The sequence below is a fragment of the Cibotium barometz genome, chromosome 39, assembly GCF_041138505.1.
Source record: "Cibotium barometz isolate CiBa-2024 chromosome 39, ASM4113850v1, whole genome shotgun sequence".
In the NCBI taxonomy this organism is placed as follows: domain Eukaryota; kingdom Viridiplantae; phylum Streptophyta; class Polypodiopsida; order Cyatheales; family Cibotiaceae; genus Cibotium; species Cibotium barometz.
In genome coordinates this window covers 26,630,428-26,643,204 of record NC_141084.1, presented here as the reverse complement: position 1 = coordinate 26,643,204, position 12,777 = coordinate 26,630,428, and the positions used below count along the sequence as shown (strand labels likewise).

The window sequence follows — 12,777 nt, the reverse complement described above, 5'->3', positions numbered from 1 at the left end:
TGAAACCATGCATAACACTAAAAATTTACGGATGCAATGGAAAGTTAACACCACACATGCATGTAATCTCAAGCTCCTCATGGTCTCCAACCCACATCAACCAAGTTCCTCCTCGTCTGCAATGTCTTCAAGATCAACATGTCGTCGAAGGTACTCACGATACATGGACCTTGCCAGATTGTCACGTTGATTGGATCCCGAGCCACGACCATCATTCTCAACATCATTTGTGCTCTGATACTCATACCCAATATCGTCGGCCCCATTTTGTCCTTGTTCAAGTATGTCATTGGCATCTTCTGTTGCTCAGACCTCGGCCAAAGTGCTTGCTAATATCCCTCGCGTCTCCTCTACATTACCTCCAGCTTGGAGTTCAGTCTCTGCTTCTTGCACCCAATTCATGTCAAACGTGTCACGATGCACAATGCACATATTGTGCTACACAAGGCAAGCAGTTACCATGTCAGGCACATTTGCAAGGTCCATGTCACACCTTTTCATAAGGATGTAGAATCTTGCTTTTAACATACCGAAAGCTCTTTCCACAGCCATGCGTGAACTCGACTGAACAAAGTTCCAGAAGCTCAAGACAGATACACGAGTACCATGAGAAATCTATTACAACAAGTAGATGCTTACATGTGTTCAAACAGGTAGATGCTTAATATAATCTATGTCTTCAATATCTACACATACATCGCATATCTAATCAATGGTGTTTACAAATGATAAATTATGTGTTCCTACCTAATATACACTTGAAGAGGGAACTTTTACATATATCTTTTGATGATGGGAGGGGAAAGGTGGGCTTTAAATGTGCCTTGCTCTTGCTTACATGTGTAAACCCCCTAGGGTACACATGCCAGAAGTAGAATGCCCCTTGAAATCATTCCATTAACAACTGCACCACTAGGCTGAGAAGGACTAGTAGCATAACCATTTTGTTTACAACTCCACCACTAGGACTAGTAACATAACCATTTTGTTTACAACTCCACCACTAGGTTGAGAAGGACTCGTAACATGGCCATTTTGTCCAGCACATGGAAGTTGCTAGTTGGCTAAAAATATCAATTTATTTGGTCATCATTGTTCTTCGTTCGGTCTAGAGTTGCTCATTTGACAAATGCATGAGGAAAAAAGTTGATGCCAAATTTAGTATTTTTTTTGGGGCCGTTTTAATACTAGTTCGCTTAACATAGGACGTGGGCATTGAGAGAATATGCCTTATGCTTATTGCGGGCATTGCCATATTATTTGTACAAAAGTCTTTTTCTAAAAAAATTTGATGATTTACTCACATGTAACCCATCCCTTGTTGAAGAGGCTTGAAAAGAAGAAAACACGTTTTCAGTCAAAGCCTTTGGCCATGGCTCACCTTAATGATGAACCAAGAACGAGGAACTGCCATGAATGCTGGAGACTGCCATGATGGGGGGGGGGAGCGGGTGAGATTGATTTGAACTTGCATCTTGGCGGGTATACCGGTGGGCTATTGTCCTAGCCCTTTTTTGTTTGCACAAAAATTGACAAATTGTAGGGATAGACAGGGTGTGGTATCTGCATTGGTATGTGGCATTTCTAGTCCTAGTGGAAAGGATACTTGGTTGAGGTGGACTTCCAACTAAGATATGCTTTTCGTTTAGGGGGATGAAGCTCGTGTAGAGGGTCCACTTAAATTTATAGCTAATTCAATTTTACTTTTAATATCCCAATATACTCGGTTTGATCCTTTGGGGTTGAGAGAGAGAGAGGACGGTGCGACAGCCTGCTTTCTGCACAGAGCACACAGATTGGTCTTTGCTTAATCTGCTACAGCTTTTGAGTTTCGCAGCAATGGGAACACTTTGCCTCTTGTGGCTCGTCTTTTCCTCCTGCCTTCTCTCCCTCTGTCGAAGCAGCCCCGGCGACAAAGATCCCCTCTACAGGTAGGGTTTTTTTCTCTGATTTAGGGTCTCTGCATGATCAATTCAAATGTGTTTTTCTGCTGCACATCCAAAAGCATGATTTTCTGCAAAAATCATCCTCGATGTTAGCATCAGGGAGTATTGTTTCTTTGTCCTCTGCTTATATACAAGGATATTCTGCGAGTGTAGACGGAGGCTTTGTTTATCCTCCCCAGATCCGTTTGTTGAAAATCTGGATCTATGCAGTGCCAGGCGCCCATCGCAACACAGAAACACTATGGAAAAACTGGGCTGACGTGATGAACTCTTACGATAATGTTGAGGGTCTTTACCTGCCCGTCATAATCATACACTGGGTAGGGATGGCAGGTGATGGAGGACCTGCCCTTCTGCCTATGAATTATTGATGTGTGAAGACCCCGATTCTTCTTTTTAGAGAGATGGTTATAAGTGTCATCCTGGCAAGTCCAATCCCTCTACAACCAGACTATGTGCTTGTGGAATAACAATAGTGTTGGTTCGTAAGCTGCAATAGGTTCAAACGTGAAAAAAAGACTCGGCATTTTTTTCATATCGGATTTGTTTGTGAGCTCAAAGACAGGCAACCCTAGTGACGAAAGATGACCAACTATGTTCCTTGTCATCATTAGGTGACTGTTTGGGATCTCGATCACTTACTATTCTCCTGGGTAGGCCATGCAATCTGAAGATTTCCTTGAGGAACACTTCTGGCTGGTTTCATGCAGCAGTCTGTAGTCTTGTTTTGCAGCTCATTTCAAAAGCTAGCTCTCATTCTTGGTGCAATGCAGTAGTGAGCACCTTCTTCCTGCACTTGGCAGCTGTTTACATTTGCAGCACACTTTGGTCCGGAGATTTAGTGTACAGCGAGGTGTGACACTACCAAACATTGGTTTTGGCAGCAACTCATTGTGGACCTTGTGCCAATGTTGTGTGAAGTGTCTTTGAATCACATTACTGTGTGTACTGATAACTACTGGCTTTGTAGTGTGGGCTCATTCCTATGTGGCAGATCGAGGCAATGGGAGGGAGGATAAACTGTGTGAAAACGGTTTTTATCCAGCCCTGAAAAGGGGATTATTCTGGATTTATTAGATTTTATTCATCTTTTTTATGTCTTGCTGCCGGCCGACTGCCCTCTCACTGGACCGACCAACAGTCCCCCTTACTACATATAGCATAGTCTCTTCATTCAGCATCTTGTACCACTTCATAGACATATATGGTACCACACCTGCTGGTTGTTACTACTGCCGGGGCCTGCACTACATCTTCATCATCATTGGCTCTATGCTCCAGCACACCAGCATCTTATCTTCAGCTCATGGGACAGCAGCCCTCTCTGCTACATACAACACCTCAGCATTTTTATCTTCAGCTCATGGGACAGCAGCCCTCTCTGCTACATACAACATCTCAGCGTTTTTATCTTCAGTTCATGGGACAGCAACCCTCTCTGCTACACAGTACAGCACCTCAACGTTTTATCATCAGTACATATTTTGGAACAGCAGCCCACTCTCTGCTACAATTTATCATCGATTTTCTTCTACAGTTTACCTTGGGACAGCAGCCCAGTCTCTGCTCACCACCACCACCACTCGGAATGGCAGCCCTCTTTGCTCCTCTCTCTCACTAAGGTATTGTAGCATACTTGTCACTAGAGCTTGCACCACCACCACTCGGGATGGCAGCCCGCTCTGCTCCTCACCACCCCTTAGGTATTGCAGCATTCTTGTCACCAGAGCTTGCACCACTCGGGACGGCAACCCTCTTTGCTCCTCACCAGCAACTTATGAACTTATCAGTTTCTGCCTTTCCATCTTTATTTGCTTTCATCTCTCGAAGATGGTTTACATCCCAGGAGTTTCGGCAATATTGCAAGACCCATGGCATTCAGAGACAGCGTACTACACTGTATACTCCATCACAGAATGGAGTTGCCGAGAGGAAGAATAGGACCATTATGGAGATGGCCCGTGCTATGCTTGAGCATTCTTCATTACCTCGACGTTTCTGGGCTGAGGCGGCTTCCACTGCTGTCTACATCCAGAATAGGTCTCCTATTGTTGCTTCCAGATAAAACTCCATATGAGGCTTTCCATGGTGAGAAGCCCTCCGTTGTTCATTTTCGGATATTTGGGTGTTCGGCGTATGTTCATGTGCCTAAGAAGCATCGCTCCAAGTTGGACTCGAAGTCTCAGCGCATGACTTTTCTCGGATACAACACGGTGTCCGAGGCATATCGTCTTTATGATCCTCAGGCCGGCAAAGTTGTTGTGAGCTGTGATGTGGTGTTCGACGAGACTCCTACATCTTGAGAGGGGGGTGGTGAGCTTCTTCTCCCTCCACCTCCGTTTCCGCCTCCTCTCCTCCTCCTCCTCCTCCTCCGTCTGCTTCTGTTACACCTCCAGCTGAGGATTCTCAGTCAGATGATGATGACTCTGCTCCTCCTCCAGCGAGTTCGAGCAGATCTGTGCGTGGATGGTATTATCAGACAGTTTGTGATTCTAATTTCTGGGTTACGCGAGCTTCCTTCTGCTCCTCCGCCTGGTTCTCTCCGGTGTTCTTCTAGAGTTAAAGGGAAACAAATTCATGAGGGCAATATGTTTGTTAACTATGCTCTTCTGTCCTCTATCATTAATGGTCCTTCTGATCCCACTTCTGTGGACGAGGCTCTTTCACATGACCCTTGGCGTCATGCTATGCATGCAGAGCTGGATGCTATTGAACGGAATGGCACTTGGATTTTGGTGCCTTGGCCACTGCAGCGTAAGGAGATTGTCACATGCACTCCGCACTCAGTGCATGGTTACAAGATGGCTCATCATCAGCAGTAGTACATCTGTACATTATTAGAACCCAGTAGGATGATATTTGTTGTATGTCGTGACCCCATTGTATATCCTCAGTTCGGGATAAGTCAGGCACGAGCTACGTAGGTCATTCCTCAGCCTTAGCGGGTCAGTCAGTCAATGAAGTCCCTTAACCCACTTGGAGAGAATCATTCATGCATGTAGAGTCAATAGAAGCCTTAGGGTTTGCATTAGAAAGCACTCTGCATTTTGCATAACATGCATTTATATGCCTGTGCATCACTTAGAACATCATAGAAGCCTTAGGAAATGAACTAGGATTTATGTGGTATTTTTCCAATATTTTATAGTATTTTATTAGCATTCAAGCCATTTTTATAACATAAAGTTTAATAACTTTATGACCAGTCAGCTAACTTTGACCAACTCCCAACTAGTATAAATAGGCAAGCATTGTGCTTAGTTCTCCGTTCAGCCATCAGAATCCAGGCGCCTCATTCCTCAGCCCTAGGAGCATACCCGCCTGTAGCCAGTAACCTTTCAGCCCCCTGAGCATCTGCGTTTGTCTCTGCAGCCTCTGAGCATCTGCGTTTGCTTCTCCAGCCCTTTGAGCACCTGCGTTTTACTACTACAGTCCCTTCTCAGCCTCAAGTGTGCAGCCCTTCCTCATACCCTTGGGAAGAGTGCATAGGCTCGAGATCATTTCATTGTGGTGTTTCTACAGCCATGTACAGTTCAGCGAAGCTTCCGATCCTCCGAGATCTTGCGTTTGACTTATCTACAGTCCGCAGTCATTCTTTCTAAAGTAATAAAAGCAAATACTATCTCGGTAACGGGATAGGGGACCCTTTAGTGGGTAATTTGGGACCCAATCTGGTGTACAGTTCTCATCTCTCTCTATCATATCTCTGTAAAGTTTGAAGTATTAAAGTGGATTGCTAAACTCACGAAACTCAGGATACAGAAGACGGTGTGAGCATTTGTGTGACAGGATCCTCCAATACGAAGACTTCCGCTGCATATTACATTGTTATCAGATTCAGCTTGTCCACACACACCGTATCCTAGCGTGAGGGCAGCCTTGGATGGTCAGATTGCGTTCCGGCACGACCACCGACTTCAGCATCATGTCTACAGAAGAGAGTACTCATCAGCCGGAAGACGTCTCCCCCGAAGAAGACCATGCTCTTCCGTCTACAGCAGACACCATAGCTCTTCTTAGAGGTCAGAACCAACTGCTCATGGAGTGCCTCCAACTCTTGGAGGTAGCAGCAGCACGTCCTCCTCCGTCTCCAGCAGCACCTGACTAGATCTCCCTCTTCTTTCAGATGGAACAACAAAGGAGAGAGGATGAGGCCCGAAGGAGAGAAGAAAAAGTAGAAGCAGAAGCAAGAAAACAACAAGGAAGACGGGACTATGAGGAAGCCCAACGTAGGATTGACGAAGACCGGCGTCAGGCTGAACTCGCCGCTCGGGAGCACCGACGTGAGCTTGATCGAGAACGTATGTTACTCGTGTTAGAAGTCATCTCCTGTCTACTTTTATACACCAGGGCCTTTGTTGTGGGTGTGCCCGCCCTTATGAGGTGTTTTATCATTTTTCCTCACTCCCCGTATTTTTTTCCTATGTTTTCCCATTTTTCAGTGGTGTGGAGGGATGCCAGATGTTGGCAGAAGACTCTGGTGGCTGGCCGACTGCCCATTCAGCAGTCGTGTGGCTGGCTGACTGCCCAAACAGCATTTCGTGGAGTATTTTACTGCTGGCCGACTTGTTGTGTGCAGTCGTGGACTTTTGTACTGCTGGCCGACTGCTGATGCAGTCGTGGAGTGCTTTTACAGCAGGCCGATTGCTCACATGGGGCATATAAATAGGCCCCATGGGGCATATGAATAGGCCCCATGGGGTAGGGAAAGGTAACACATCTTCTAAAGATGCTAAGAAGGACGGCAGTAATAGCTCCAGTTCAGGGGGTAATAAAGACAAAGAATCTAAGCCTAAGAAAACCCCCGATGAAAAGGCTAAAGAAGGCATTACTGGAGGTTATCTTCCTCCAGAGGAGCAAAAGAAGTATCAGTCAAAAAATAGATGTTTTTTCTGTCACATCATAGGGCATGGTAAGAAGGATTGCCACAAATGGCAAGCGGAACAAGTTGCTAAAGCCCCTTCTGCCATAGTCACCCCACAGCCTCCCCAACTCCTCCAGCTCCGCCTACTACCACCAATGCGGTTCAACTTTTACCTTCTATGCATCCTATGTCATCAGTGGTATTTGATCCTAGCAGGAGGGTGAGAGCGATGCTGCACAGAAGAGTCTCATTTGAGCTTATGGCTTTGCCAAGGGCCGACAGTTTGTAGTCCTTTTCGATATGGGTAGTTCTGAAGACGCCATCTCTCCCTAGTTGGCTAATAAATTGAACTGCACATTAGTCCCATATCATTTGGATGTGGACGGGTTTACACCTGGTCTTTAAACCCACATTTCCCAGAAGGCACAGCAATTTGCCTTTGAACTTCAAAAGGCCTCATTTCAACGAGATTTCATTGTCTCGCCTCTGTTGGGGTGTGACATGATCTTAGGAATTTAGTGGTTCCGTCAGTATGAGCCTATTCCCGATTGGGGGTAGGACACTTTTACTATCTGTAAAGGTTTTCCTGAGCCTGTCATGATTCGTGGGGATAGGAGCATTCTTGGCGTTGCTATGATTTCTCATCTCCAGGCTCGACGAGCTATGTGCAAGGGAGCAGAAGGAGCATTGATTTATGCTGAGATGGCTTCTATCTCATTAATAACCGCTGTCTCATCATCTTCAGTCCCTCAGTTGGCAGATCTCCTTTCTCATTCAGACATTTTTAAGGATGATCTCCCACTCAGTATCCCGCAGTTAGCAGAACCTCCTAGCAAGTTTCCCTCTTGTCTTTCCAAGACTTTCAAGGGCAAGCTAGAACAGTAATCAGTTCTCATACTTTTGAAACTTGTTCCTTATGGACGCATTTTCACAGTCATCACATACCACCAATCACTTAAGTGGCTCCGGACGATGCCAAGTGCCCAGTGGAGTAATCAGCACACTAGACAGGGTCAACTCTTCCACCAGGTTGGAGGAATGATCAAGTACATCCCTGGTCAGCATAATCCAGTAGCAGATGTTCTTAGTAGAAAGACCAGCATCCAGACCATTCAGGAGTCTACCATTCTCAACATCTTTGGAAAAGACTTAAAAAGCACAGAAGATCAGTATGTCGATTCCGCAGAGTTTGGTACTCAACCCAGTTTGGCCTTCAATTTTGAGCCTGGCCATTATTCAGTTCACAAACAGGCAAGTAAGTTTAGACGAGATATCCACTTCAAGGAAGGGGATTGGGTCTATCAGCGCATCATGAAACAAAGCTTGAAACAAGTGGGCAAACATGGTCCCAAGTTTTCATTCCGTAGTTTTGGACCTTTTCCAATAGTCAAAAAGTTTAAGTGATGTCTATATGAAGTTAAAGTTGCCTACCAGTTGGACAATGCATGATGTTTTCCATGTTTCTTGGCTAAAACCATATGTTGGTCCAAAAATGTTTGATGTTACAGATGAATAGTAGCTAAACGTGGTAGACGAAGCAGAAGTCATCGAGCCCGAGCAGATCCTTCTTCATCGTTGGAAGCATGGTTACGGTTGACGGATACGTCAGTTCTATATGAAATTCCGAGATCGAGGTACCCTTGAAGCCTTATGGCTAGACGAGGAGTTCTTCCAGGAGTACCCTTAGTTGTTGCGGACTACTTGGAAGCCATGAACCTGCCGCCAAGCTAAGCAGGAACTCTGCACTCAGTGCATGGTGACAAGATGGCACATCATCAGCAGTGCAACATCTCTACATTATTAGAACCCAGTAGGATGATATTTGTCGTATGCCGTGACCCCATTGTATATCCTCAGTCCAGGATAAGTCAGGCACGAGCTATGTAGGTCATTCCTCAGCCTTAGCGGGTCAGTTAGTCAGTCAAGTCCCTCAACCCACTTGGAGAGAATCATTCATGCATGTAGAGTCAGTAGAAGCCTTAGGGTTTGCATCAGAAAGCACTCTGCATTTTGCATAACATGCATTAATATGCCTGTGCATCACTTAGAACATCACAGAAGCCTTAGGAAATGAACTAGAATTTATGTGGTATTTTTTCAATATTTTATAGTATTTTATTAGCATTTAATGCCATTTTTATAACATAAAGTTTAATAACTTTATGACCAGTCAGCCAACTTTGACCAACTCCCAACTAGTATAAATAGGCAGCATTGTGCTTAGTTCTCCATTCAACCATCAGAATCGAGGCGCCTCATTCCTCAGCCCTAGGAGCATACCCGCGTGCAACCAGTAACATCTCAGTCCCCTGAGCATCTGCGTTTGTCTCTGCAGTCTCTGAGCATCTGTGTTTGCTTCTCCAGCCCTTTGAGCACCTGCGTTTTTGCTTCAGTCAACCCTAGTTCTCCAACGCAGCAGTTCAGCAGTCCCTACAGCAGTACAGTCCTCAAGCGCACCCGTAGAGTACCTCCACAGGCCCTAATCAGCAAACATATGTGTTTTCTGCATATTCCTCAGCCGGCTTGTGCAGTCCCCTACAGATCTGCGTTTGAGTCCTAAAGTAGTCCTCAGCCTTCTATGCATCATCCACACCTGCCCCAGCCATCTAGTGAAGGTAACACAGCATTCATAAGCATTTTCAGCATATTTTCATAGCTTAGAACAGTCCACTACAGTCCCTTCTCAGCCTCAAGTGTGCAGCCCTTCCTCATACCCTTGGGAAGAGTGCATAGGCTCGAGATCAATTCATTGTGGTGTTTCTACAGCCATGTACAATTTAGCCAGGCTTCCGATCCTCCGAGATCTTGTGTTTGGCTTATCTATAGTCCACAGTCATTCTCTCTAAAGTAATAAAGCAAATACTATCTCAGTAACGGGATAGGGGGCCCTTCAGTGGGTAATTTGGGACCCAATCTGGTGTACAATTCTCATCTCTCTCTCATATCTCTCTAAAGTTTGAAGTATTAAAGTGGATTGTTAAACTCACGAAACACAGGATACAGAAGACGGTGTCAGCATTTGTGTGACAGGATCCTCCAATACGAAGACTTCCGCTGCATATTACAGTGATTGGTGTGCGTTGGATCTTCAAATCGAAGTTCCGAGTTGATGGCAGCTTGGACAAGCACAAGGCGAGGTTGGTTGCCAAGGGTTATGCTCAGCGCCCTGGAGTCGACTTCGATGAGACCTTCGCTCCGACGGCCCGGATGACTACCATTCGCACCGTTTGCTCTTGCAAGTCATCATAGATGGCCCGTTTTCCAACGTCAAGTCCGCTTTCCTGAATGGAGAGCTTACACATGAGGTTTATGTTGATCAGCCACCGGGATTTGTTGTTCCATGCAAACAGGATCATGTGTACCGGTTGAAGAAGGCTTTATATGGTCTGTTGTTGCAGGCTCCACGGGCTTGGTACTAGTGGATTGATGAGTTCTTTCAGAAGCTTGGTCTGCGCCGTTCTCATGCAGATTCGAACCTTTATGTCCTCCTTGAGAGGGAGTTGATTGTTATCATTGTGGTCTATGTTGATGACCTCATCTTTACATGTTCTTATTCTGTGCGGATCCGTTCTGTTATGGATGCTTTGGAGACAGAGTTTGAGATGACGGATCTTGGTCTTCTGCATTATTTTCTTGGCTTTGAGATTTGGCAGACCTCGAAGGGCATTTTCTTCTCTCAATAGAAGTACACATGGGAGATTCTCGACAGATTTCAGATGATTGGGTGCAAACCAGTATCTTCTCCTATGGATATTGGTGAGAAGCTTTCTCTACTTGTGCTTCTCCAGGGATTGATCAGGGACAGTATCGGGTTCTCATCGGCTGTTTGGTGTGGTTGACCTACTCCCGATTAGACATATGTTTCGCAGTCAGTTTATTGAGTTCTTTCTCATCCAAACCCCGTTAGCAGCATTGGCGGTGTGCTCTCAGAGTTCTTCGGTACTTGCGTGGCACTCTGGACTTTGGCATCTTCTATGACCAAGGATGCTGTCAAATCCCCAAAGGATCTCCTCGTAGAACGCTCGAAACCTGCAAACAAACCAAACAAACAAGACGGGGGGTGCAGGCCTGACTCACCACCCATCCATGACAGTCGTGGGCTAGCCCATAGACTTGGCTGTCCCCACCGAGCCACGAGCTGAGCTAACTAGGTTAACGTACCGACCAATCTCTACCTCGCGATGTCCCATACCGCCACAAAGCTACCCTCGCGGGCCTCAAGACTGCTGTCGGCCTCGGCTGCGTAAAGCAGGTGCACGTCTGCACTAGATCTAGGCTCCAGACCATAGAGCTCTCACAAATCACGCGAGACTCTATATGACTAATGACTAACCTTGGCCATCCCTTTATAGGCTCTTGGCCGGTCATCGAGCGTCCACACTTGGGTGCCCGCCCGTCCATACTTTGTTAGTCTATCCCTAACTCAGCTCGTCAATCTGCCTGCCTAGCTCCAAGCTTCCCCAAACCTCGAAGCTAGTCTTGCGTGCGTGTAGCACACGGTAGATACACACTGTGCACATGACATACTCCCCTACCTCTAAGAGCTCACTCCCGAGCTCACTAAAAAGCCAGGGTAATCTCTCTGAAGAGTAGTCAATGTCTCCCATGTAGCGTCCTCCTCAACACGATCCTTCCACTTGATCTTGTATCCCGTGATAAGCATATTACGCAATCTTCTTTCACGAAATCCAAGAATCCTTTTAGGTTCGTGTGGAACAAATGTCATGTCCTCGACATCTATGATTTCTTGAGGAGTAACTAACTGGTCTGTTCCACCCAGTACTTCCTTAAGTCTATTGACATGAAATACAGGATGAACTTTCACATGAGAAGGCAAATCCAATTCATATGCAAGTGAACCAATCCGTCGTGTAATATGAAATGGTCCACAATATCTAGGGGATAATTTTGGAGATCGACCTGTCCGTAAAGTCTCGGAATCTTTCGGAACTCGCAAATACAACATCGTTCCTTCAGAGAACTCTCTGGGTGAACGATGTCTATTAGAATAAAATCTGACTCGGTTTTAAGCACTTCTAATAGATTCCTTCGCAACTTGTAACATTTCTTGCATATCTTGCAAAAAATTACGTGTTGCATCATGCTGAGGTCCTGAGAATCCTACTGTAACAGGTGATCTAGGTTGAAAACCATACATAAGCATGAAAGGACTAAAACCTATACTCGTATGCTTAGTATTGTTATATGCGAATTCTAACATAGGAAGATAATCCTCCCATGAACTCTGTCTTTTGGATACATATGCTCAAAGCATATCCTCCAAAATCTGATTCACTCTTTCTGTCTGGCCATCAGATTGAGGATGATCTGAGGAACTCAAATTCAAAGTTGTTTCCAACTTCTCAAAAACAAGTTTCCAAAAATCACTCGTAAACTTAGAGTCCCTATCACTGACTATGTCTTGCGGTAACCCGTACAGTCTAAACAATTGCTCGATAAACTGCCGTGCTAATTGCGTAGCTGTAATAGTCTTCCGGGTCGGTAAAAATCTAGCCATTTTTGTCAAGCGATCTACCACAACCCAAATAGAATCGTGGCCTTGATGTGTTTTTGGCAATCCGGTAATAAAATCCATGGAAATACTTTCCCATTTATTATCTGGGATTTGCAAAGGATGCAACAACCCAGCCTGTCTAAAACGTTCAGCTTTATTTGCTTGACAAACTTGACACTTGAGAACATAAAGTGTGTTTCACTAACGATAGCGTCCTGTGTACCCTAGGGTGTCTAGCAGAAGGAGCGTCGTGACACTCCTTAAGAATCTTGGATCTAATGTCCGGGATCTGTGGTACACAAATTTTGTCATTACGGAATAGTAAACCATTCCGAATCATCCACTAACCTCCTGCAGCCTGAATGGTAAGCTGTTCAGTCATTAAGTCTTGGTTAATCAATGAGCTCCCGTCCTGGATGTTCTGCCAAAATGGACCAAAATAACTATGAGTC

General features: G+C 45.4%; 1 protein-coding gene across 1 annotated transcript in view; it reads left to right on the top strand.

Moving 5' to 3' along the window:
* The first annotated feature begins 1,712 nt into the window (after positions 1-1,712).
* The window catches only part of LOC147615932 (uncharacterized), a 36,793-nt gene continuing 25,728 nt past the window's right edge, over positions 1,713-12,777 (top strand). Inside the window, exon 1 of the mRNA XM_086778570.1 lies at positions 1,713-1,931. Within this exon, the coding sequence (XP_086634696.1) occupies positions 1,840-1,931 (92 nt within the window). The 5' untranslated portion in view covers positions 1,713-1,839. The remainder of the gene's footprint in view (positions 1,932-12,777) is intronic.